This window comes from Mustelus asterias, unplaced genomic scaffold (genome assembly GCF_964213995.1).
Source record: "Mustelus asterias unplaced genomic scaffold, sMusAst1.hap1.1 HAP1_SCAFFOLD_1586, whole genome shotgun sequence".
NCBI classification, from domain to species: Eukaryota; Metazoa; Chordata; class Chondrichthyes; order Carcharhiniformes; family Triakidae; genus Mustelus; species Mustelus asterias.
The window spans coordinates 10515-37932 of NW_027591531.1; the positions used below are offsets into that span (position 1 = coordinate 10515).

The window sequence follows — 27418 nt, forward strand, 5'->3', positions numbered from 1 at the left end:
GTCTGGTGTGCCTCCGCACGCAGCTAGCGACCTTCCGCCTCCAGACCCTGCAGCGATACCTTTACGTCGAGCCTCCTCCACGATGGCGTGCGATGGCGACGTATTTTTTCCGCCACTTGCACGGCCTCAATTACGACGTGCAGCTCCTGCACATCAACCTGGGGCGTATTCCCACCTCCCTGCGGGAGTTGCCCGTCTTTTACCAGGACCTCCTCACGGTCTGGAACACGGTCGCCTCGCGACGCAGCTCTCCCCCGTCAGGAGTAGCGGCTCTCGTGCGAGAGCCGCTGCTCAGGAATCCGCACCTCCAGCCTTACGACTTCAGGTGGCTGGCGGAGAGGAGGGCCGTGGACGCCGGGGTGACCAGGATCGGGGACGTGCTGGATGGCGGAGGAGAGGGCTGGATGAGCCCCGACGTGCTGGCTGAGCGCGCGGGGGTGACCGTCCGGCGCGCGGCCAAAGCCATCCAAGACCTTAGGACGGTCGTGCTCGGCCCCGAGTGCGCACGCGGTCTAGAGGCGGCGCAGGCGTGCGGTGGGATCCCGCCCGAGCGTTCCCCTGCTCGGACGGAATTTCACATTGGCCCGAAGCCTAGACCTCCCCCCCCGGGTCAGGTGCCCCACTGCGTGTGCCGCCTCGCGGAAATGCCCTCCGTGCCCTTTTCCACCGCGCGGAGGCGTTTCCTGTACGGCCTGCTGCTGCACACCTTCCACTACCGCGTCCTCGCCTGTCGCCCGGATACACCTTGGCGGGCCTTGTTGCCGCCGGGCGGCGGAGGTCCCCAGTGGAGGTCCCTCTACGGAGGGATCTCCCCCAATTATCTCGGGGACCTGGGGTGGAGGGTGCTGCACGCAGCAGTGCCGTGCAACCGTAGGTTTTTCCGGTACACGGGCTCCCGAGACTGCCCTTTCTGTGGCCTCGTGGAGTCCGTGGACCATGTCTACGTTCTGTGTTTTAGGCTGCACACCCTTTTTGGTTTCCTCAAACACCTTTTACTGATGTTTTGTTTGCACTTCAGTCCCACGCTCCTGATCTACGGGCACCTGGTGCGGAGAGGGGCGGGTCGGGATGCCGACCTCCTCGTGAACCTGCTCCTGGGCCTGGTGAGACGCGCCATCAATAGGTCCAGGCAGCGGGCGATCGACGGGGCCGTCCATCCCGACTGTCTGCCCCTCTACCGCGGCTACATTCGCCGCCAGGTGTCTCTGGAGAGGGAGCATGCGGTGTCCACGGGCGCGGTTGACGCCTTCCGCGACCGCTGGGCGCCGCAGGGGCTGGGGTGTATTATCGACCCCGATAATCACCTTTTGGTTTGACGTTTTAAGTTTCCTTTCGACTTTGATTTTGGTTCGGGCTGTTCCCCCCTTCCTTTTGGGGAGCCGCCCCTTTTACTTTGTCCCTAAGTTAATTTGAGTTCGTTTACTTGATTGGTGCCGAAAGAGCTACTTGATTGGATGGTCTGAAGTGCCTGGCACCTGATTGGGTTGTTGCTTCAGAGGGTGGGCAATGGGGAGTAAGCGCTCTGATTGGACCACCTTAAGTGTCAGTCATGGGTCAGCTGATGAGCGTTCAGTTGATAAGAGGGGCTGTGCTTGGAGCAATTGCTTGACATGTCTGGTTAGGAAGCTGGTTGCAATTTGCTACCAAAGAGAAAGAGAGGAACCACAAGCAGCAGACAATGAAAACTGTGAGTATGAAACTAGCACTGACTTGTAGTTTGAGTTGGCATTGTCTCAAATAGATGTTAGTGGAGCTGATTTAAAACTGATTGTGTGTCTCTCTTATCAGGGCCTTTGGATGGAGATTTCAGTGTTTTGCTTTGTTTAATAGCTACCCCCCTGTACAAAATATAGTCAATATTAAGCAGATTTTCTTTAAAAGGAATTTTTAAAACTTATTTTTCTAATCCACCCTTAACAAAGCCAATGTTCAGTGGATTAGTCAAGTCCGAATGCATTCATTGCTTGTACCAGAAAACAAATTTAAATGGCATCTAATTCATGCTTTCCCCCTAGCCAATGAGGAAGGCTGGCAAGATAAGGCATTACACCCCCCATCTTGGGCTTGATCTTGGTCAATAGGCTGAGCAGTAATCACAGAATTCCACCAATGACAAATGATTAGTAGACCTGAGGATTTGAATGGTTGGAAGAATTTGTGTGGTGAGGGTGTTGAATAATACAGTGCAGGAGGAGGCTATTTGGCCTGTTGACATTGGGACTTGATGGTTTGAGTTATAAGAGGAGGCTGGATAGACTGGGACTTTTTTCCCTGGAGCGTAGGAAGCTTGGGGGTGATCGTATAGAGGTCTATAAAATAATGAGGGGCATAGATCAGCTAGATAGTCAACATCTTTTCCCAAAGGTAGGGGAGTCTAAAACTAGAGGGCATAGGTTTTAAGGGGAGAGATACAAAAGGGTCCTGAGGGGCAATTCTTCCACACAGGATGGTGAGTGTCTGGGACAAGCTGTTAGAGGTGGGTACAACTTTGTCTTTTAAAAAGCATTTAGATAGTTACATGAGTAAGATGGGTATAGAGGGCTGTGGGCATTTGGGAGGAGCTTGGTTATTAAAAACTGGGTGGCGTGGACAAGTTGGGTTGAAGAGCCTGTTTCCATGCTGTAAACTTCTGACTCTGATAGAAGATGATAGAAACCGTACAGTGCAGAAGGAGGCCATTCGGCCCATCGAGTCTGCACCGACCACAATCCCACCCAGGCCCTACCCCCACATATTTTACCTGCTAATCCCTCTTAACCTACGCATCTCAGGGGCAATTTTTAACCTGGCCAATCAACCTAACCCGCACATCTTTGGACTGTGGGAGGAAACCGGAGCACCCGGAGGAAACCCACGCAGACACGAGGAGAATGTGCAAACTCCACACAGACAGTGATCCGAGCCGGGAATCGAACCCGGGACCCTGGAGCTGTGAAGCAGCAGTGCTAACCACTGTGCTACCGTGCCGCCCAATCTGATGGAATAACTTACCCAGGCCTGCCCCATGTGTTTACCCCACTAATCCCCCCAACCTGCACATCTTTGGACTGTGGGAGGAAACTTGGGCACCTGGAGGAAACCCATGCAGGCACTGGCAGAATGGTGACTGTGTGGAGTTTGCACAGAGGCTGGAATTGAACCTGGGTCCCTGGTGCTGTGAGGCAGCAGTGCTAACTACTGTACTGTGGGCAGTGGGGCAAAAGAGTTGAGGATGAAAGCTGCAATTTAATAGTGTGCTATGTTTAAGGGGAATGTTTAAAATTCAGTTTTATTTTGCATGTAGCTGGTGTGTCTGGAAAACATCTAGCTCAAGGGGGTTGTGAAAACAAGTTATGACTTATTTACTTTGGTGGAGCTAATATGCTTGTACCAGAAGTTCTCCTGGGATGGGGCTATGATGATGTGGTTTATCTACGGAGAGAGAGGTCTTTTCAAAAATAAAAAACTTTGCAGTTCTAGCTGGGAGTCTGCTGAAGACTATTTGCTCTCAAACTCTGTTCCATCTGAAATCTTCAAGTCTAGCAAGTACACCTGGGGTTGCTAACTATATTTAAAGTGCCATTTAAGTCTAAGAGGAATGTTGCTTATTTGGAACTGAAACTGACTTAAGCTGGAAAGTTATCCCCTTTCATTTTTAAAACTTGTTAATAGTTTCTGTTATCTCCTGCAATTGTACTTGAATGTTAAACTTGTTTTGGGATTTGTCCTGGAGTGAAGCATCCTATCCTTGGTGGGGTCTAGTCTGGCTTTCTAGTTGAAGTTTATTTTATTAGTGTCGCAAGTAGACTTGCATTAACACTGCAATGAAGTTGCTGTGACAAATCCCTGAATGTAATTTGGGATTCTGGTCTGGGACCCCAATAGCCTTAAGTCGAGGCCCATGGATCCCTGAGTGTTTGAGAGAACCTGAAATCCTAACCGATCAACAACCACATCTGTAAAGATTTAGGTAAAACAATCATGTTTTATAGTTTCAACCAGTTTATCAACCTCATCAGTTCTCGAAAGAGGCCTGAACGTTTTACAGAAACTCTACTGCATCTGAAAATGCTTTACAAAAATCTCATTCTCAGGGCATCTGTTGGAGATTCTTTTTTTAAACTCCCATTTCTGTAGCAACCTTTAGTGCATCTGAGTGCTTCACAAGCAATGAAGTACTTTTGGAAGTGTAGTAACTGTAGGGAATCTGATCCTTTGTGCACAGCAAGCTCTCCCAATAGCAATGAAATAATCTGTTTTTAGTAATGTTGGTTTGCAGGATAAATATTGACCAAGACTGCAGGGAGGACTCTGTTGCACTACTTTGGAATAGTGTCATGGCGTCTCGGAGTAGACAGACATAAGAACATAAGAAATAGGAGCAGGAGTAGGCCATCTAGCCCCTCGAGCCTGCCCCGCCATTCAATAAGATCATGGCTGATCTGACGTGGATCAGTACCACTTACCCGCCTGATCCCCATAACCCTTAATTCCCTTACCGATCAGGAATCCATCCATCTGCGCTTTAAACATATTCAGCGAGGTAGCCTCCACCACCTCAGTGGGCAGAGAATTCCAGAGATTCACCACCCTCTGGGAGAAGTTGTTCCTCCTCAACTCTGTCTTAAACCGACCCCCCTTTATTTTGAGGCTGTGTCCTCTAGTTTTAACTTCCTTTGTGTGGTGAGGGTGTTGAATAATACACAGTGCAGGAGGAGACAGACATCTAGTTTAACTTGCTGCATTGGCACATGAAATAGATGGGAATGTGAAGTTCAAAACGCACACAGATCAGCCACTATCTTACTGGATTACGGAACAGGCTCGAGTGGCTGAATGTTCTACTTTCCCTATGTCATGTGCATGTATGTAAATATTGTAACTACAAGAACCAATCAGATTGGGAACTCTTTTTTTTAGGAACCATGTCAATAGGTATGAAGTGGAAATGGTTGCGTTTCAAGTTTCCAGGTGTCCAGATCACCAACAATCTGTCCTAGTCTTTCTTGCCCTCTTTCTCCCCCTCCCCCCCCCCCCCCCCCACCACAAACCCCTGCCTCATGCTGCCCTGCCTCATGCTGACACTATAGTTAAGAAAGCCCACCAATGCCTCTACTCAGACTAGGGAAATTTGGCATGTCAGCTACGACTCTCTCCAATGTTTACAGATGTCCTGCAGAAAGCATTGTTTCTGGTTGTATCACAGCTTGGTATGTTTCCTGCCCTGCCCAAGATTGCAAACAAAAACTACAAAGGACAGTGAACTAAGCCCAATCCATCACGCAAACCAGCCTCCCATCCATTGACTCTGTCTACACTTCCCGCTGCCTCTGCAAAGCAGCCAGCATAATTAAGGACCCCACGCACCCCGGACATTCTCTCGTCCACCTTCTTCCATCGGGAAAAAGTTACAAAAGTCTGAGGTCACGGCCCAACTGACTCAAGAACAGCTTCTTCCCTGCTGCCATAGGCTTTTGAATGGATCTATCCTGCATTAAGTTGATCTTTGTCTACACCCTAGCTATGACTGTAACACTACATTCTGCACTCTTTCCTTTCCTTCTCTATGAACGGTATGCTTTTTCTGAATAACGCACAAGAAACAATACTTTTCACTATGTTAATACATGTGACAATAATAAATCAATCTTTAACTAAAAACTGAGGTTAGTAATGCGCAAGTCTAAAGCTGTGGGTTAGGTTGATTGGCCATGCTAAGATTGCCCCTTAGTGTTCGGGGGATTAGCTGGGTAATAGTGGGGTTATGCAGATAGGGTCTGGGTGGGATTGTCAGTGCAGGCTTGATGGGCTGAATGGCTGCCTTCTGCACTGTAGAGATTCTGATCTCAAACATTCCTGAGATGCATGGTCTTGAGTTTGGGGTATTCTTAAACCAATTGTACCTTTTTTACTCAAGGTAGAAATTACCTCTAACTCATTTTGTCCAACATTTTGTCCCACTCCAACCTTGAATAGCCTATATAGAGCTTGAGTTTCTACAGTGTACACCTTATGAACCTTCTGACTCGGTCTTGCCCATCAACACAAGTTGTGGGGGCAACAGTGGATCGCAGCAGGAGTTTTGTTGTGTGTATAGCAAATGTTTTGTGATTGGGAAGAGATTCTCCCAGTTTGTGGAATCTTGACAGTGCAGGAGGAGGCCATTCAGCCCATTGAACCTGCACTGACCACAATCCCACACAGACCCTATCCCCATAACCCCACATTTGCCCTGCTAATCCCCCTGATGTGGATCAATTTAGCATGGTCAATCCACCTAACTCTCAGATCTTTGGACTGTGGGAAGTACCCGGAGGAAACCCACGCAGACATGGGGAGAATGTGCAAACTCCACACAGTGACCCAAGCTGGGAATGGAACCCAGGTCCCTGCTACTGTGAGGCAGCAGTGCTAACCACTGTGCCACCCCCCCCCCATCAGCCTAACCCACATACCTTTGGACTGTGGAAGATATCTGGAGGAGACCCACACAGACATGGGGAGAATGCTACACAGTGACCTGAGGCTGGAATCGAACCTGGCACTGAGGCAACATTGCTAACAACTGCCACCCCAGTTAGGGGAAACCTGCCATGGATTAGCTTCATGGCTACACTTCCACTGCTTCTTCCGCAATCTCTTTCCAAAGAGTTGGGTTACCACAGTGACCTGAGGTGATGCCACCCTTTGCTGGTGTTTGGATGGTTCAGAGCTTGATCATTCAGAGTCCATTGTAGATAGAAATTGTCAATGGTCAGCTATGGCATTTCTCTCAAACCAGTTGAAGAATCTGGTACCTAATACTATCTCAAACCTGCTTGTCGCTGCAAACATTATCGCACTCCTCAATGTCTTTGTACAGCTGGTAAGAGCTTTATTATTGAAGTGGCTTTTGTTGCTTGCTGGAAAATTCCTTTACAATGTTTGAATGAGAAAACGTCAGCTTTCTGTGACATGGTCTCTGAATGCAGTGGATAATCTACAACAGGCTGGGCGAAGAGGATTTAATCTGTAACCTTCTGACCCAATGCTTGCCAAGCTGGACTGAATAAGCCTGGTGTGTGTTTGAGGAACTGGCCTGGTCCAAATGCAAAGTTTCCATGTGATTCTTGAGGGTTTTTACTCTAATTTCTGCTTCCCCTCGAAACAGATGAGACATTTGGAGTCTCTTTTTATTTTTTTTAACTGGTTAGCAGTGACAATTTTTTAAAACCCGGCTCCTCCCCTTGCCACATCTAGGGGAGGGGTCGGGAGAGGATGGTTTGGGAAGAGTGGGGCAACTAAGCGAACTGGGTCCACGAGGTATCCCCAATATAAGCACAACATTGTCTGAATGCTCAGTGGTTAGAGCTTTACTTGTCATAAGTGGCACTGCTGCCTCCTGGGACCTGGGTTCGATTCCTGGCCTCGGCTCACTCTGCAGAATCTTCCTGTGTCTGCGTGGGTTTCCTCTGGGTGCTCCGGTTTCCCCCCACAGTCCGAAAGACGTGCTGGTTAGGGTGCATTGTCTGTGCTGAATTCTCCCTCAGTGTACCTGAACAGGTGCCGGAGTGTGGCGACCAGGCGGATTTTCACTGACTTCATTGCAATTTTTATTCTTTTGTGGGACATGGGTGTCGCTGGCTGGGCCTGCATTTATTGCCCATCCCTAGTTGCCCTTGGAGGGCAGTTGAGAGTCAACCACATTGCTGTGGCTCTGGAGTCTCATGTAAGCCAGACCGGGTAAGGACGGCAGATTTCCTTCCCTAAAGGACATTAGTGAACTGGATGGTGTTTTCCCCCAGTGATTTTGTGGTCATCAGTAGATTCTTAATTCCAGATATTTTTTATTGAATTCAAATTCCACCATCTGCCGTGGTGGGATTTGAACCCAGGTCCCCAGAACATTAGCTGAGTTTCTGGATTAATAGTTGAGTGATAATACCACTAGACCATCGCCTCCCCTAATGTTAATGTAAGCCTACTTATGACACTAAACTAGGGATGGGCAATAAATGCTGGCCAGCCAGCGACACCCAGAGAGAAAGCAGATGAAGTTGAGATTCCTTGAATGTAAGCCTCTTGAACTGATGGCCTCATCGCACTGAGCTTGTGTGGGAATGGGGAAACCACGTGGCTTCCGGAGTTCAAGCCAAGCTTGGGCAAATTGTAATGATCTAAATGGAGAATGATCTGAACTGTCCTGCAGGTGAAAAATGTTTTTGCTTGAAGTGTTTGTAAGAAGTTGGATCTTTCTTTCTGTGCAGACTGTCCAATAATTCAGTCGGTAAGACTCTCCCAACCAACCCCTCTTGTGATATTCATGGCTGCTTCATTTCGCATTCACTTGCACCAACCTTCGACCAGTTGCACCTTGATTTTAGCCTATTGGATCTGACTGGAGCTCAAGTGAAATATGCTCCTGATATTGGGAAGCTTTACTTTGCATGTAATTGAGAATTAGTGGTATCAGGAAAATGTGACCAACTTGATTACTTTTCACTATGTTAATACATGTGACTATTGTTTCTTGCGTGCTACACAGACAAAGCATACTGTTCATGGAGAAGGAAATGAGAGGGTGCAGAATGCAGTGTTACAGTCATACCTATGGTGTAGAGAAAGATCAACTTAATGCGCAGTAGGCCCATTCAAAAGGCTGACGGCAGCAGGGAAGAAGTTGTTGAGTCAGTTGGTATGTGACCTCAGACTTTTGTATCTTTTCCCAATAAAAGGTTGGAGAGTGTGTGGGGTCCTTGATTATGCTGGCTGCTTTGGCAAGGCAGTGGGAAGTGTAGACGGAGTCGATGGATGAGAGGCTGGTTTGCATGATGGACTGGGCTTCATTCATGACCCTTGTCTTGGGCAGAGCAGGAGCTATAGCCTTGGCATGGAGGGACCAGGGCAGGTTGGTGATCTGGACACCTAGAAACTTGAAGCTCTTGACTGTTTCCACTTCATTCCTGTTGATATAGACAGGGTAAGAAGTCTAACAACACCAGGTTAAAGTCCAACAGGTTTATTTGGTAGCAAAAGCCACACAAGCTTTCGGAGCTCCAAGCCCCTTCAGGTGAGTGGGAATTCTGTTCACAAACAGGGCATATAAAGACAGACTCAATTTACGTGAATAATGGTTGGAATGCGAATACTTGCAGCTAATCAAGTCTTTAAGATACAAACAACGTGACTGGAGAGAGCATCAAGACAGGCTAAAAAGACGTGTATTGTCTCCAGACAAGACAGCCAGTGAAACTCTGCAGGTCCAGGCAGGCTGTGGGGGTTACAAATAGTGTGACATGAACCCAATATCCCGGTTGAGGCCGTCCTCGTGTGTGCAGAACTTGGCTATCAGTTTCTGCTCAGTGACTCTGCGCTGTTGTGTCGTGAAGGCCACCTTGGAGAACGCTTATCTGAATATCAGAGGCCAAATGCCTGTGACCGCTGAAGTGCTCCCCAACAGGAAGAGAACAGTCTTGCCTGGTGATTGTCGAGCGATGTTCGTTCATCTGTTGTCGCAACATCTGCATGGTTTCCCCAATGTACCATGCCTCGGGACATCCTTTCCTACAGCATATCAGGTAGACAACGTTGGCCGAGTTGCAAGAGTATGTACCGTGTACCTGGTGGATGGTGTTCTCACGTGAGATGATGGCATCTGTGTTGATGATCTGGCACGTCTTGCAGAGGTTGCTGTGGCAGGGTTGTGTGGTGTCGTGGTCACTGTTCTCCTGAAGGCTGGGTAGTTTGCTGCGGACAATGGTCTGTTTGAGGTTGTGTGGTTGTTTGAAGGCAAGAAGTGGAGGTGTGGGGATGGCCTTGGCCAGATGTTTGTCTTCATCAATGACATGTTGAAGGCTCTGGAGGAGATGCCGTAGCTTCTCCGCTCCGGGGAAGTACTGGACGACGAAGGGTACTCTGTCCACCGTGTCCCGTGTTTGTCTTCTGAGGAGGTCGGTGCAGTTTTTCGCTGTGGCGCGTCGGAACTGTCGATCGATGAGTCGAGCGCCATATCCTGTTCTTATGAGGGTATCTTTCAGCGTCTGGAGGTGTCTGTTGCGATCCTCCTCATCTGAGCAGATCCTGTGTATTCGGAGGGCTTGTCCGTAGGGGATGGCTTCTTTAATGTGTTTAGGGTGGAAGCTGTAGAAGTGGAGCATCGTGAGGTTATCCGTGGGCTTGCGGTACAGTGAAGTGCAGAGGTGACCGTCCTTAATGGAGATGCGTGTGTCCAAGAATGCAACCGGTTCCAGAGAGTAGTCCATGGGGAGTCTGATGGTGGGATGGAACTTGTTGATATCATCATATAGTTGTTTCAGTGATTGTTCACCATGAGTCCAAAGGAAGAAAATGTCATCGATGTATCTAGTGTATAGCATCGGTTGAAGGTCCCGTGCCATGAAGTCTTGTTCGAACCTGTGCATGAAGATGTTGGCATATTGAGGTGTGAATTTGGTCCCCATGGCTGTTCCGTGTGTCTGGATGAAGAACTGGTTGTTGAAGGTGAAGATATTGTGGTCCAGGATGAAACGGATGAGATGTAAAATTGCATCTGGAAACTGGCAGTTGTTGGCGCTGAGCACTGAGGCCATTGCAGCAATGCCATCGTCATGGGGGATGCTGGTGTAGAGTGCCGAGACATCCATTGTGATGAGTGCTCCTGGTTCAACTGCTCCATGTGTGCCGAGTTTCTGTAGGAAGTCCGTAGTGTCGTGACAAAAGCTGGGGGTTCTTTGTACAATGGGTTTCAGGATGCCCTTGACATAGCCGGAGGGTCCCATTGCCTGATACGATGGGATGGCCAGGTGTGTTTGCCTTGTGTATCTTCGGGAGGCAGTAGAAATCTCCAACATGGGGAGTACGTGGGATGAGAGCACGGAGGGTGCTCTGAAGGTCCGGATCAAAGGTCTTGATCAGAGTGAGTTTTCGGGTGTGTTCTTTGGTCGGATCTGCAGGTAACTGTCTGTAGTGTTCCTCGTTGTTGAGTTGTCAGTACACTTTGCAGTAATCCGTTCTGATCAATATGACGATGGCCCCTGCTGGTTTGATGTTGCGGTTGGTCTTGAGAGCGTGGATGGCATTGCATTGTGCTTGGGTGGTGTTCGGAGCTGTCTTGTGTGGCTGATGAATTTGGTGTTGACGCACCTGATGGCTTGGGCATACATGTCAAGTCTAGGGCAGCGGCCTTCTGATATAGACAGGGGCATGTTCTCCACTACGCATCCTGAAGTGGATTACTATTTCCTTTTTGACAGTTGGGTGGCACTGCTGCCCCTCAGTGCTAGGGACCTGGGTTCAATTCTGGCCCTGGGTCACTGTGGAGTTTGTACGTTCACGCTGTCTGCATGGGTTTCCTCTGGGTGCTCCGGTTTCCTCCCACACAAGGTGTGTGGGTTAGCAGGATAAATATGTGTTTACAGGAATAAGGCGTGGGTGGGATTGTGGTCAGTACAGACCTCTGGGCCGAACAGCCTCCTTCTGCACTATAGGGATTCAATGACATTGAGGGAGAGGTTATTGTCATCGGACACCATGGCACAATTTCTTTGCTTCATGGCTTCAGAACTAGTGGAACTTCCGTTTCCACCAGCTTGTCTTTTGAAAACTAAGTTGCTATTTTCAGAGTTCCTTAATTTCAATCATGTTGTTTTGCTGTCTAGTTAGGAGGGTCCTGGTGGTTGTTGCCACGTGTTTCGGTTGAACCACCCAACCAGATTCTAGGAAACCGTGTACAGGATACCATGGGGTAGCAGGTGGAAGGCCATTTGGCCCATCAGGCCTGTTCTACCATTCACTTGGGTCATGTGGAATCTTCCACCTCGCAATGCCATTATCGCACAATCCCCATGTCCCCTGAGGTCTTTACTATCTAAACATATCCATCGCTGTCTATGCAATGATTGATCCTTCACAGCCCTCTGGGTTAGAGAATTCCAAAGACTCAACAGCTCAGTGAAGAAGTCTCTTCTTCCCTTTCCACTCCCTGTCCCCCAACTCCACCTCAGTCCTAGATGGCCTGCCCTTTGTTCTGAGCATAACACTTTTACAAATGCACCATAGAAAGCATTCTTTCCGGATGTATCACAGCTTGGTATGGCTCCTGCTCTGCCCAAGACTGCAAGGAACTATAAAAGGTCGTGAATGTAGCCCAATCCATCACGCAAACCAGCCTCCCATCCATTGACTCTGTCTACACTTCCCGCTGCCTCAGCAAAGCAGCCAGCATAATCAAGGACCCCACGCCCCCCAGACATTCTTTCTTCTGTCGAGAAAAAGATACAAAAGTCTGAGTTCACATGCCAACCAACTCGAGAACAGCTTCTTCCTTGCTGCCATCAGACTTTTGAATGGGCCTACTGTATATTAAGTTGATCTTTCTCTACACTCTAGCTATGACTAGCACTACGTTCTGCACTCTTCCTTTCCTCCTCTATGAATGGTATGCTTTGTCTGTATAGCGCGCATGAAACAATACTTTCACCATGTCAATACTGACAATAATAAATTGCTAACAACTTCCCTGGGATGGAATGCTTTTTGGAATTGAAGAGTTGGTTTTGTACCATCCTGCCCATCAGTTTTTAAGGGTTTGTTTAACTTGAATATGCCTTCATGGGAATGACCTGTCTTAACATCCAGTTTTCCTGTCCCGATAGGTTCTGGAAGTATTTGATGTCGACATGAAAATTGGTGATACTGTCAAAATCAAAGTTTTTATTGAGCCCGAGGCAGACAGGTAACGTGAATTCGATGCTGCTTTAACTCTTGCTGTTTTGTCTTCCAGTCTCTGAACTCTAACCCGACAGTGCTTGCTAACTCTATTTGTAGAACTCTAGTCTCTTGTACATTTTTCCAACCTCACCAGTGATGTCAGGCTGTCGAATTACACACACCCCCCTCAAATCTCTCTCTTGCTCCAAAGGTGCTCCTATGTCCAAGCTTTCCATTAGTTGTATTTGTATCATTGACTTGGTGTCAAGTTTTGCCCCATGGATCCATGGCTGATTGACAAAGTGTGCAGCTCAAACAGTACAGACCCAAAATCCCTGGTTTGAGGGCAGGAATTTGAGTTTCCCCTCTTACTGGATACAGTCAGAAGGGCTCCAATAGTTCTTGGACCTGTGTGTAAGGTACACCCTGGTGCAGTAGGTGTAATGTACTGTGCCTTTTTTAAGAAATGTTTCTTGTGTAGGATTTATTTTAGCTGTAGTTCTATTAACCGGTGCCACTTTCTGTGCAGGGTCCATTCACGTCTTTGAATAGACTAAGATGGCACTGGTAGAGAGTTTAAATTTAAGTTCTGTTTTATTAAACTGAACTTAGAATTAAATCATTACAAATGTGAAAAGGGAAGCTAGAGAGAGACTGGCTTTTTCTGCCAATTCCCTCTACTGACCTTGAACACAGGTGGCACGATAGCACAGTGGTTAGCACTGCTGCCTCACAGCGCCAGGGACCCAGGTTCAATTCCTGGCTGTGGAGCATTTTCTCCGTGTCTGTGAGGGTTTCCTCCGGGTGTTCCAGTTTCCCCCCACAGTCTGAAGGACGTGCTGGTTAGGGTGCATTGACCCAAACAGGCGGTGGGTGGACTGTGGCAACCAGGGGAATTTCACAATAACTTCATTGCAGTGTTAATGTAAGCCTTACTTGTGACTAATAAATGAAAAAAAAAAACTTCAAACAGAGCTGAAACTACAATATATCTTTGTTATTGAAATGGTTTTGCATATGCTGTCTCTAACTTGGAGAGGCAGGTGTTGCAGATATTGTTTTATGGAAAGTCTTTCAGGAATGTGGTCCATTTCGAGCTAACCCAGCATGCTGTCTGAGTTTTAAAATGTAGTCAAGCGGTTAGTTAACCCCTACAGTCTCGCATTTAAATGTGATTGCATTGGCAGAAATATCTTAAAATGAAGTCTTTGCATAGACTGAAGCAAATCATACACAGGATCTCTCAACAGTCTGCAACCAGCAGCCCCTGTTACTGCAGCAAGATAATTGATCTTAATTGCTAACATATGTTTTGATCTGGACTAGCGTAGTTCCTCTTAATGTTTAGTGTAGGGGTTGATTGGGTTGACAGGAAAAAAATCATGTGACTGGGCAGGTCTAGGCCACATGGATTAAATCCGTTGTTGCTTGGAATTGTCCAAGTGCCTCTCTGGATTTGGAGACTGGGATTTGCCAGGAAACATCCTTCTCGAGGGGCTGCTGTGGAGTCAGAGGATGACTGAGGGGTTAAAAGGCTGGAAATCCAGCATTCACACGAGCTGATATGCATGTTCGTTCTTTGTGCTAACATTCTGCAGAGGGATTTGTGTCTAGGGGGATATTGGTTACACTGGAACTATAGAGATAGCTAGCTTTTATACCTTGTCATATTGAGTATTTCAATTGGTTAGCAGTTTGTTTTGATAAAAGCTTCCTCATGGGTCAATAGACTCTCACCTGGAGTGAAACACTTTATGCTCAAACTAATGCCCAAATCCAAAAAGGTTGGGGTCCTAATATACCTTGGAGTTTCTGATCTGATTAGTGTATCTTGGGATCCCAAATACTTGGCAGCAATGCCAGGAAAGGGAGAATATTTCATGGTTGTTTTTGGTGGGATGGAATGGTATGCTGCATACTCAACTAGCCCACAAACAGCCTTGAGGGTTGATGTAGAATTCTTGCATTATGGATGGCTTAGTGATGGGATTGGGGCCTGTATTAAATGTAACATTAAAGTTTATTTATTCGTGTCTCAAGTAGGCTTACATTAACACTGCAATGAAGTTATTGAAAATCCTCTAGTTGCCACACTCTGGCACCTGTTTGAGTGTGGTGAGGGAGAATTTAGCACGGCCAATGCACCCTAACCAGCATGTCTTTTGAACTGCATTTTGCTTGTGTGACGTGTGTTTGTAAAGCTGCATTTATATAATTAATTTCCTACCCTGGGGCCTTGAGTGCTGTCAGTCAATGAAATGCACAATAGTTGGAAGTGTAGTTGGGTAAAAGGTGACCTTTTGCTTCCAGCAAGTCAATACTGGATTTTTCAATAGTGACTACGTAACCACAAAGTGGTTTTAATGTCGTTGGCTCTGAACTGTTCTCTGCAACGGCCTTATGACACTTGATAGAAACATAGAATCCCTACCGTGCCGAAGAAGGCCATTCGGCCCATCAATCTGCACTGACCAAAATCCACCTAGCCCCACGTATTTACCCTCCTCGTCTCCCTGGCACTAAGTAGCAATTTAGCACGGCTAAACAACCTGACCCACCCATCTGTGACCAACTGCAGAAGGATTTGCAGGACTGCTAGAGGTGGACAGTCGATACCAGCCTTGCCCATATTGAGTGAATAGTTTATCACTTTTTTTCAGAAGGTTTTTCAACAGTCTGGTATATGGAGCTTGAACACTTTTTTTTGGTTTGGTGGTTTTTTGGCAGGTTTGCGATTAACCTGGGGAAAGATGACTTTGACTTGGCGTTGCATCTCAACCCTCGGTTTGACGATGATGAAGATGGCCAAGTGATTGTCTTTAACAGTAAAGAAGATGGTGAGTGGTATACGGAGCAGAGAGAGGACAGCGTCCTGTTTGAGAAGGGAGAATACTATAAGGTGAGCATAGAGGAGGTCATCTGAGACATGCTTCCCTGCAGTTGATTTGAGGAGGAAACCTGCTTCAATATTTGTCATCCTAGTGAGTTGGCATTTGAACCTGGTGGCACTGCCCTGGCTTTGCCTCTGGTTTTGCTTCCTTCTGGAGGGAGGTGAAGGTATCAAGTATTTGGTGAGGAGTCTAGTTCCCCTCAGGAGGAGTGCAGTGTGTTGATCTTCAGCCTGTCCTTTCTGTTGCCAATGCCACCAGCTCCTTGCTGTAGGTCCATGTTGGCTAGACGATACAGCTGTCCCAATATGGTGAGTTAATGGATCACCCCCTGTGTATCTGGCCAGCTCCTGTGTAAGATGCTCGAGAGGTGATCTGTTAGCAGAGCCAAGATTCCTTTTGAGTATACTGATTTGAGGAGAAATTGGATTGAGACCTTGGTGTTGAAATATGAGGCAAAGGGGGCAATTGAAACTAGACCATTTGGGAATGGTGTCAGGAAGCACTTACACTCCAGCATGGTGGCACACTGGTTAGCACTGCTGTGTCAGCACCAGGGACTGGGTTCAATTCCCGGCTTGGGTCGTTGTCTGTGTGGAGTCTGCACGTTCTGCCAGTGTCTGTGTGGGTTTCCTCCCACAGTCCAAAGATGTGCGGGTTAGGTGGATTGGCCATGCTAAATTGGCCCTAGTTTCAGGGGGATTAGCAAGGTAAACGTGTGAGGTTATAAGGAGAGGGTGGGATTGTTGTCGGTGCAGGCTTGATGGGCCGAATGGCCTTCTGCACTGTAGGGATTCTATGCTCTGCAACTTGTTCCTATCACTTTGCCATCCAGCCCATATGCTGCTGTGGTTGAGTTTGTGTTTTGGGATATTGCCTGTAAAGAAATTGGGGAGGCTGTGCTTGAAGCCAGGACATCCTTTGCATTATTGAATAGCTTCCCATGCAGAGGCAGTGATGCAACCCGAACCTCCTAGCTCACTTTAATCCTTGCACTCACCCACTGTGCTATTGTGCTGTAATAAAATGCTTCCTTCCTTGCCAAGGATTTTGTTTTTTGCCTACTTTCTGATGAGGGGCCAATTTCTATTCTCGAGGATTACATTGGGAGAGAAACTAAATTGGCATTTATCAAATGTAATGCTTTAAACTGTCTGGAGCTGTAATGGACTTTACCTTGGAAAGTCACATGCCATCTGCCTTGTATTTGTATTCCTATTAATGCAAGCTTTAACTGCTTCTCTTTTCTGTATGTGGTTAGCACAGCTGCCTCAACGCCAGGGACCAAGGTTCAGTTCCCAGCTTGGGTCACTGTCTGTGTGGAGTCTGCACATTGTCTGCGTGGGTTTCCTCCGGGTGCTCCGGTTTCCCCTCAATCCAAAGATGTGTGCGTTAGGTGGATTGGCCAGACTAAATTCCCCCTTGGTGTCAGCGGGACTAGTTGGGGTAAACGCATGGGGTTGTGTGATTGGTGCAGACACAATGGGCCAAATGGCCGCTTCCTGCACTACAGAATTCTTTTTGTGCTTCTTCAGGGGTGGTTTGCCAGAGACCCGGGTTCAATTCCAGCCTCTGGTGCATCTGTGTAGAGTCTGCACGTTTTCCTTGTGTCTGTGGGTTTCCTCCGGGTGCTCCAGTTTCCTCCCACAGTCCAAAGATGTGTGGGTTAGGAGGATTGGTCATGCTAAATTGCCTCTTAATGCCTCTGACACTATCAGGGTAAATACAGGGGGAAAGGCCTGGGTGGGATTGTTGGTGCAGGCTTGATGGGCTGAATGGCCTTCTGCACTGTAGGGATTCTATGATTCTCTGAACCTTTCTCCAATGATGACAGTTCCAACTTCTTCTTCCCCGGAGCCCTCACTCCTTCCTTGGAAATGAACTGGATGCAATATCTCAGTTGAGGTTGAACCAGTCTTCTATAACTTGTTCCTATCACTTACTGGCATGGTAGCACAGTGGTTAGCACTGTTGCTGCACCGCTCCAGGGACCTGGGTTCGATTCCTGGCTTGGGTCACTGTCTGTGTGGAGTTTGCACATTCTCCTCGTGTCTGCGTGGGTTTCCTCTGGGTGCTCCGGTTTCCTCCCACAGTCCAAAGATGTGCGGCTTAGGTCGATTGGCCATTATAAAAGTTGCCCCTTTAGTGTCCTGAGATGTGTAGGTAGGTACTGTAGGGTTTCTATGATTCTATAAAACTTTAACCCAACATTCTTGTTTTCACAAGCCCCATAACCTTAATTTAAAAAATTGAGGTTGTTGAATTCTTTATCTTCAAGAACTCGCTCCTCAGATGGGCATCAGAACCACACATCTTTACTGCAGTCTTACTCCAAACAACTGCCCCCTCTGTGCAGTTCCTGGGGTCACCAAGCCCCAATATAAAGAGGTGACCTCAAGTTGTGTAAAATTTTTTTTGATGCCAATCTAGGAAGTTGCCTCAGCTAGATTGGATTCGAACAACTAAACAAACTTATCGACAGTATCATATCCCTACAGTGCAGAAGGAGGCCATCGAGCCTGCACCAACCACCATGCCACCCAGGCCCTATCCCTGTAACCCATGTATTCGCCCTCCTAATCCCCCAACACTAAGGGGCAATTTGGCATGGCCAATCCACATAACTGGCACATCCTTCGGACTGTGGGAGGAAACCCACGGAGAATGTGCAGACTCCGCACAGACAGTGACCCAAGCTGGGATCAAACCCAGGTCTCTGGTGCTATGAGGCAGCAGTGTGAACCACTGTGCCACCCAGTACAAACCTGGATTATTTTTTTTTGTAACAATTGGATGTAATGGATGAGTTTTCTTGGATAATTTTAAATTGGGACGGTTAGTGGCCCTGCTATATTCATCTGTGGGGAGGGAAGAATGAAGAAAATTACAGCACAGGAACAGGCCCTTTGGCCCTCCAAGCCTGCACCGACCATGCTGCCCGACTGAACTAAAACCCCCTACCCTTCTGGGGACCATATCCCTCTATTCCCATCCTATTCATGTAATTGTCAAGGTGCCCCTTAATAGTCACTATTGTATCTGCTTCCACTACCTCCCCCAGCAGCGAGTTCCAGGCACCCACCACCCTTGAGGGGAGGGGGGGTATGGGAGGAGAACTGGCCTCGTACATCTTCTTTAAACCTGTGCCCCCTTGTAATTGACTCTTCCTCCCTGGGGAAAAAGCTTCTGACTAGCCACTCTATCCATGCCTCTCATTATCTTGTAGACTTCTATCAGGTCACCCCTCAACCTCCGTCATTCCAGTGAGAACAAACCAAGTTTCTCCAACCTCTCCTCATAGCTAATGCCCTCCATACCAGGCAACATCCTGGTAAATCTTTTCTGTACCCTCAAAGGGAAGTGAGATGAATTCAATCCATCACGGGAAGGGTTGTTTTGTGTCCAGTGCAGTCTGCAATAACTGAATAATTCCTTTCCCCTTGGTATGGTGAAACCTTTAGTGCCCACATTCTCCACTTTGATTTTGTAGGTGGCACAGTGGTTAGCACTGCTGCCTCATAGTGCCAGGGATCTGGGTTCGGTTCCCAGCTTGGGTCACTCTATGGAGTTTGCACATTCTCCCCGTGGGTTTCCTCCCACAGTCCAAAGATGTGTGGGTTGGGTGGATTGACCATGTTAAATTGTCCCTTAGTGTCAGGGGGACTAGCTAGGTTAAATGCATGGGGTTGCAGGAACAGGGCCTGGGTGGGATTATGGTTGGTGCAGACTTGATGGGCCAAATGGTCTCCTTTCGCACTAGGGATTCTATGATTTGACCAAAGTAATATTTCAGACTGGTTATTGGAATTGAGATTCTGATGGTGTGCCTATATTAAACTTGGAGGGGGAGGTGTGGTGTGTAACCTCCATGCCAAAACACCCAGACGGTTTTTAAAGTTGTGGATGAGTAAGTTTCCCAACTTGACATGTGGCTAGTTGGAATGTGACCATGAAGCCAGTCTGCACATGGTAACAAATGGGATTTGGATATTTATAACCTTTCTAACCCTTGTTTTTCAAATCCTTCTGGATCCTTGCCCCTTCCCCATCTGGACCTGTCCGAGCTTATCTTTGATGTTTTGCTCCAGCTTGGTGGCCAAGAGCCTTCAGGTATTTGGACTCTGGAACTTCCAGGTTCAATTCCGGCCTCTGGTAACTGTCTGGAGTCTGCACATTCTCCCTGTGTCTGTGTGGGTTTCCTCCCACAGTCCAGAAATGTGCAGGTTGGGTGGATTGGCCATGCTAAATTGCCCCTTAGTGTCAGGGGGGTTAGTAAGGTTATGGGGACAGGGCCTGGGTGGGATTGTGGTCAGTGCAGACTCAATGGACCAAATGACTTTCTCGCTGTAGAGATTCTATGATCTGCCTGGCTCTCTTTAAAACTTGCCTTGGTTTTTGGTTATCTATACTAATTCCGGAAAGTTCTTGTCCGCGGCTGGGATTCTCTGGTGCTGCTTAAGGGGAATGGAGTTTTGACCAAGCCTCTGTCTCCATTCTTGCTGGTAGTGAGGGGTGGCGTGAACAAGATCAGAACCCTGCCCACTTATTTATTAGTCACAAGTAAGGCTTACACTAACACTGCAATGAAGTTACTGTGAAAATCCCCTAGTTGCTGCACGCCGGTTCGGGTCAATGCCCCTAATCTGCATGTCTTTTGGACTGAGAGGAACCCAGAGGAAACCCACACGGGGAGAATGTGCAAACTCCACAGAGTGACCGGAGGTCGGGAATCCAACCCGGGTCCCTGGCACTGAGGGAGCAATGCTAACCACTGTCAAACAACCCAGAGAAACCCCACACAAACGGAGTGAGGCAGTGCCCCCTGTTCTACTTGGCCATGATGTGGAGATGCCGGCGTTGGACTGGGGTAAACACAGTAAGAAGTTTAACAACACCAGGTTAAAGTCCAACAGGTTTATTTGGTAGCAAAAGCCACACAAGCTTTCGAGGCTCTGAGCCCCTTCTTCAGGTGAGTGGGAATTCTGTTCACAAACAGAACTTATAAGACACAGACTCAATTTACATGAATAATGGTTGGAATGCGAATACTTACAACTAATCCAGTCTTTAAGAAACAAAACAATGGGAGTGGAGAGAGCATCAAGACAGGCTAAAAAGATGTGTATTGTCTCCAGACAAGACAGCCAGTGAAACTCTGCAGGTCCACGCAACTGTGGGAGTTACAAATAGTGTGACATAAATTCTGATTCTAGGATCGCATGATAAAGACTCAGGAGGAAAAAAGCAGAAATATTTATGTGAAATAGTGTGACATAAACCCAATATCCCGGTTGAGGCCGTCCTTGTGTGTGCGGAACCTGGCTATCAGTTTCTGCTCCGCGACTCTGCGCTGTCGTGTGTCGCGAAGGCCGCCTTGGAGAACGCTTACCCGAATATCAGAGGCCGAATGCCCGTGACCGCTGAAGTGCTCCCCAACAGGAAGAGAACAGTCTTGCCTGGTGATTGTCGAGCGGTGTTCATTCATCCGTTGTCGCAGCGTCTGCATAGTTTCCCCAATGTACCATGCCTCGGGACATCCTTTCTTGCAGCGTATCAGGTAGACAACGTTGGCCGAGTTGCAAGAGTATGTACCGTGTACCTGGTGGATGGTGTTCTCACGTGAGATGATGGCATCTGTGTCGAGCCAGGGGAAAGGGCTGCTATGTGTATCATGCAAGGGCTGGGAGATGTTTATCTGTACAAAATGGCTGTTTAGCAGCTTTGTCATCCTATGTAGCCATGCAACATGCATTATTGGGAGCATTGATATGACGACCTTCAGAACTGGTTAGCTTCCATTTCAATGCTCTCCCATATCCCTGGCCCCCAAGGATGTTAATTTTACATTTTCTGTTGGAGAACTCAATGTTAATGCTGTGTTTTGGGGACTAGATGGCAGTCTTTTCTAACACAACTTGTGTGGAGCTTGGCTTATAGTCACACAGTTCCCTTAACTGTAAGCCTGCCCCCAGTGTAAATAACTGGGTGTGTGCTATCTGGAACCAGCAGCATTGTTATCTGGGGCCTGTGGCGATGCCTCTGCCCCTGTCAGTCACTGATTAGGACTAACTTTCATTACTTCAGTGTAGAAATATTCGGGTGCAAGTTGATTGGAGGATTTCCTAGTGAGAGCAGGAACTGACCAGATTCCGATGTGAATGGTGGGGTTTCATGTCGTGATTTGGGAGTGACCGAGTTCCATCTCAGACCTGCCCAGTAGAATCTGAGCCAATTGGTCTATGCTAGCTCTTCTTTAAGGTGTATTTAAGAAATTGTCTAAAATATTCTTGCTTTCATTCTTCATTCCCAATGTGGACCAAAGATGTGTGGGTTAGGTGGATTGGCCATGCTAATTTGCCCCTTAGTCCCCCTGACACTATCGGGGTAAATGGGGTTACAGGGATCAGACCTGTGTGGGATTGTGGTTGGTGCAGACTCGATGGGCCAAATGGCCTCCTTCTGCACTGTAGGGATTCTGAATATAAATGTTTCCCCTTGTGTGGGGCAATCTAGAACAAGAGGTCACAGGGTATAGGTTGAGAGGCGGTAGATTTAAAACTGAGATGAGGAGGAACTACTTCTCGCAGAGGGTAGTGAATTTGTGGAACTCTCTGCCCCATCGCGCGGTGGAGTTTGAATCCCTACCATGCAGGAGGAGGCCATTCGGCCCATCAAGTCTGCACTGATCACAATATCTCCCATCCCCATTCGCCCTCCTAATCCCCCAAATACTCGGGTCAATTTAGCATGGCCAATCAGCCTAACCTGCACATCTTTGGACTGTGGGAGAAAACCCACAGAGAACGTGCAAACTCCACACAGTGACCCGAGGCCAGAATAGAACCTGGGTCCCTGGCGCTGAGGCAGCAGTGCTAACCACTGCTACTGAAAAGATATATTTCTAATAAAGGGGATTATGGGGAACAGGGGGTGGGGAGGTGGATTTGAGACCAGGGAGTGATCTAATTGAATGGCGGAGCTGGCTCGTAGGGATCAATTGGCCGCCTTCTGCTCTAATTCCTATAAACCCTCTCTTGCAATTTTTCTCTTGTAGAGTTCTTGCATCTTTGCCTTTCAACCACAAAGAACTGTAGTTGATTGAAACTGGCTCTTCCAAAGCTCCCTCTGTTTTCTCTCTCTCTCTCTCTCTGTCCTCCAGTCAATTAATTATCCATTGATCTTCCCTGGAAGGTGCTGCTGTTTGAGTTTGGTTGTGGGTGGGGCAGGATGATTGGGCCCTCTGCATTAATCGTGGCTTTTTACAGCTTCTGCAGTGACAGACGTGGCTGATGTGAGGGGTTTCTCCAGGAAATTCAGAGCTTAAAAATGCTGCTGGGGGAAAGACACCAGACAGAACAAATGTTAAAATTTGTCATGCACTGCTGTACACAACCTAGTGTCCTCTCCAATGTGACAGCCTGGTGGTTAGCACTGCTGCCTCACAGCGCCTGAGGTCTGGGTTCAATTCCCCAGCATGGGTGACTGTGTGCAAACTCCACGCAGGTGTTCTCCCCATGTCTGTGTGGGTTTCCTCCCACAGTCCAAAGATGTGCGGGTTAGGTTGATTGACCATGCTAAATTCTCCCTTGGTGTCAGGGGGTTAGCAGGGTAAATGAATAGGGGTAGGGCCTGTTTGGGATTGTGGTCGGTGCGCACTCGATGGGCTGGATGGCCTCCTTCTGCACTGTAGGGATTCTGACTTTAATGCAGATTTGGGCAACATCCCCTGATTTATGTATCCCTGATTTCCTAATCGTAGGATCCTGACAGTGCAGAAGGAGGCCATTTGGCCCATTTATTTTCTATGGAGCGGCTGTGGTTAGCACTGCTGCCTCAGTGCCAGATTCAATTCCCAGCCTTGGATCACTGTCCGTGTGGAGTTTGCACAATTTCACCATGTCTGTGTGGGTTTCCTCTCAGTCCAAAGATGTGCTGATTAGCTAGATTGGCCACGCTAAATTGCTCCTTTATGTCCAAAGAATGGAGGGGGTGGTTAGCAGCATAAATGCATGAGGTTATGGGGGTGGGTCTGGGTAAGGTGCTCTGGAGAGTTGGTGCAGACTCAATGGGCTGAATGGCTTCCTCCTTGGGGCAGCACAGTGGGTTAGCACTGCTGCCTCACAGCGCCAGGGACTTGGGTTCGATTCCTGGCTTGGGTCACTGGAGTTTGCATGTTCTCCCCATGTCTGCGTGGGTTTCCTCCCAGATGCTCTGGTTTCCTCCCACAATCCAAAGATGTGTGGGTTAGGTTGATTTAGCCATGCTAAATTGCCCTTTAGTGTCAGGGGGACTAGTAGTATAATTGTAGTATAGGAATAGGGCCTGGATGGGATTGTGGGCGATATGGACTGAATGGCCTCTTGCACCTGTAGTGTTTCTGATTTTTCTCCTGTTAAATTTGTTTGTACTCTGGACAGATTTTAACTACACAGAGGTAGTTAAAACCTTCATTCACCCTTGAGGGTTTTGGAGGATGTCTAAGTGAAGGTGGCACACCCTTGCCATGCTGTATGGGATTCGAGGGGAAAATTTACCCGAGAGTGGGTGAGAATGTGGAACCCTCCACCAGTGTGGAGGGGAATAGCAGTGATGCATTTAACAGGAAGCTTGAGCTCCACATTGGGGGAGAAAGGACTATGCTGAGATTTGAATGTGTTGATTTTTGGTGGGTGGAGTGGGGTAGTTTTGCCATGTCATGTGCTGTAAACGTTCTGTCACTGTTCCCTTCTCTTTTCCTGACAGTTTTGTATTACGTTCCTCGAGGAGAAGTTTGAGATCAAGTTGGCTGACTACGTTTTGGAGTTCCCTAACCGGTCTTCCATGGATATAATCACATTCCTCTCTGTGCAGGGAGATGTTAGAGTGAAGTCTCTGAAATTTGATTAACATTTCCTTTGTGTGTTTAAGTGGGCCTTCATGGAAGAGTGCTACTTGTGAGGGTGATAGTGAAGAAATTATCAACTGGAAATATTTTTAAATTATTTCAACAAGCGTTCCCAAATGGGAGGGAGGATGTCAAATTCTTCCATATTTTGATCCCACTCCTTCCAGGCTATGGATAACTAGTTGCCTTTAATTCTCTCAGTCCTGACTCTCCCATTTTGTATGTACTTTGTAACCCAAGTTTGGACCTAAGCATGTCTCTTAACAAATGATTAACTCGCTCTCTATAGAAGGAAGTGCAGTCATTGGAGACTTGTGTATCTGGTGGGTAGAACTGACTAGACTATGACCTCCATAATCTCCCTTCAAACTGCGTTAACACCAGAGTAGTGTTTGTAAGAACGGATCCAAAATGAATGTTACAGAATTAACAGCACTGCTACTCTGCACCCAGCTCCAAAATGAATTGTTAATCTTACCTAGCTACCTCATTCTTGCCCCATGTACTTGCTACTGCCCTCTTCCAGGGCAGGTAGAGGTCCAACTGATGTGAAATGGTGGGGGGGAGGTGTAACGGTGTTGGTATCATCAGCTGAATTTGCCCACTGTTTACCTTGAGATTAGCCTTTGAGGTTAAATGAGTTTCCGCTTGCAGGAATGGGCCTGTTTATGCCTTTTCCCATTTTGGTGTTGATGCACTGGTTGGTTTCCACAATCCAAATGACTTTTTCCCCCCTCTTTTTCAATGTGACCTGTAGAAATTTCAACTCTGGACGAAGGGACAAGTCATTAAAGAGATCAAAAATAGTAAATCCACCTGTGATCTGTTCAGTTTGTTGCAGTCTAATTGGATGTCCTAGGCTCACAACTGACACTTGAGCACAAGGCAGATTGGCAGGTCTATGTTCCTTCCTTTTTGGGAGTGAATCCCACCATTTATATATCCATTAAACACAGCCTGACGGGTGACTGATCACTCAACTTAACCAGAAACCCAACACTATTGCAGCAGTGGGATCTGTCCTTTGGATCCAGATATCCTAGGAGGGAGAGATCGATACACACACCTTCAATGAAATGTCACCGTGTCAGCTCGCATCACCCTGATAAGTTGTAAATAATAAAGTCAGCCATCCCGCCTTTGGATTCCCCGTTTCTTCAGCTGGGTGAAAATTGCAATTTATCTACCAAATGCAATAAATCTTGAGGGTCCCTCTTGAGCTGAACAACCACACAGGACATTCCAAGGCCCAGGGAGGAATCTTGCATTTGCATGAAGATTCTCTCTCTTTGCCAATACTTGCCTCTGAGCTTTGGGGAGTGGTGGGAGAGAGATGGCCTGTATTTTGTAAGCCAACAGTTCTGGCTTGGTCCTGGGCCTGCTGTGAAATTTGGGAGGTGGGGGAGTGGTTATCAGAGATGAACTCATTTAAAAAAAAAAATCAATGGTATCCAATATCACCATGGGAAATTCAAAAAATATTCTGAAACAGGCACTTCACTACTCCGACCTGAAGGTTCTAGAATCCACTCCACCCTGTCACTAAACCCCAGTTAAAATCTAGCCCAGTAGTTAATTCCATGTCTTACAAAAGCCTTGTGCTAAATTTACTTTTTTGTTTCTAAAGCACTGTCTGTGACTAGCCTTCGTGGTTTAGTCAGAGTGCTCTATACTTAGTTCGGTATCATCATACAGGATCATCTCTTGGTTGGTTTATTTTCTGCTTAATCTTGTAGCTCTCGCTGGAGGCTTGGCCTCTTGTTCTGGGCTCAAGTCTTCCGTTCAATTGCTCAGAACTGAATGTTGAGGATTAAGTATAGCACCTGAATGTTATGGTTTTGCTAGTGTGATTATTTTCCTCCCCTCTTTTTGCAGTGATTTTTTTTTTCCATCTGTTTTTCTCCCTCTCTGCTTTCCCCCACCCCTTCTGAGTCACCACCAGTAGGCAATGTGGTTGCAGCGACCAAAAAAGGGTTGATTAATTTATGACCACTTACTCCAGAGTCTGACGGACATCAGTCAGCTCTGCTTCTCCCTGGCTCCAACTGAACTCCTCCCAGTCACCAATGACGTCCACTCCTCATTGGCCCAGCTGCCTACATTTCAGATTCATAGGGTGTGGCCTGATTGCATGACCCTTAAAATGGCCACCTTACTGCACTTTTTTTTTCTTGTTTCTACCTTCTATCTATTCCACCTTTCATCATTTTCTTGCTAACTGCCTCTTGCTGGGGGCAGGGTGAAGAGAAAGCTATTTTGTCTTTTTCTTTCGCTGTGTCCACATGGATTTCCTCCCACAGGGGTGGCACAGTGGTTAGCACTGCTGCCTCACAGCATCAGGGTCCCAGGTTCAATTCCGGCCTCAGACCACTGTCTGTGTGGAGTTTGCACATTCTCCCTGTGTCTGTGTGGGTTTCCTCCCACAGTCCAAAGATGTGTGGGTTAGGTTCATTGGCCATGCCAAATTGACCCTGGTGTTGGGGATTTGTAGGTTGAATGTGTGCGGTTGTGGGAATAGGGCCTGGGGTGGGGTTGTGACTGGTACAGACTCGATGGACCAAATGGCCTCCTTCTGTACTGTAGGGATTCTATCTGAAGTTAGATGGATTGGCCATGCTAGTTTCCCCCCTCTTAGTTTCCAGGGGATTAGCAAGGTAAATGTTTGGGGTTTGCGGGGATGGGGGCCAGGTGGGATTGTGCACGATGCAGGCTTGATGGGCCAAACGGCCTACTTCTGCACAGTAGTGATTCTATGATTTCCCCTCACTGTCTCTCTTGCTATCGCTCCTTCCCTACAGAGGGGGTTAGACTAGATACATTCCACCCTGCTTGCTTAATGACAATGGCAGAAAAATAGTGTCAGACAGAGGGGAAATAAAATGGCCCATTGTAGGCTGCACCACACCATCATGGGCTTATACAGTTAACTCAATTGCTAAAGTAGACAGTAGATGGGGTGGAGTCGTCTTGTGGTTGACTC

At 47.5% G+C, this 27418-nt stretch overlaps 1 protein-coding gene across 1 annotated transcript; it reads left to right on the top strand.

Moving 5' to 3' along the window:
• Positions 1-1545: 1545 nt before the first annotated feature.
• Positions 1546-25577, top strand: LOC144488457 (16 kDa beta-galactoside-binding lectin-like). The gene is made up of 4 exons (XM_078206528.1): positions 1546-1687; positions 12612-12691; positions 15394-15565; positions 24297-25577. The coding sequence occupies exons 1-4, from the start codon at positions 1679-1681 to the stop codon at positions 24438-24440; spliced, it is 405 nt and encodes a 134-aa protein (XP_078062654.1). The 5' UTR covers positions 1546-1678; the 3' UTR covers positions 24441-25577.
• The last annotated feature ends 1841 nt before the right edge of the window (positions 25578-27418 follow it).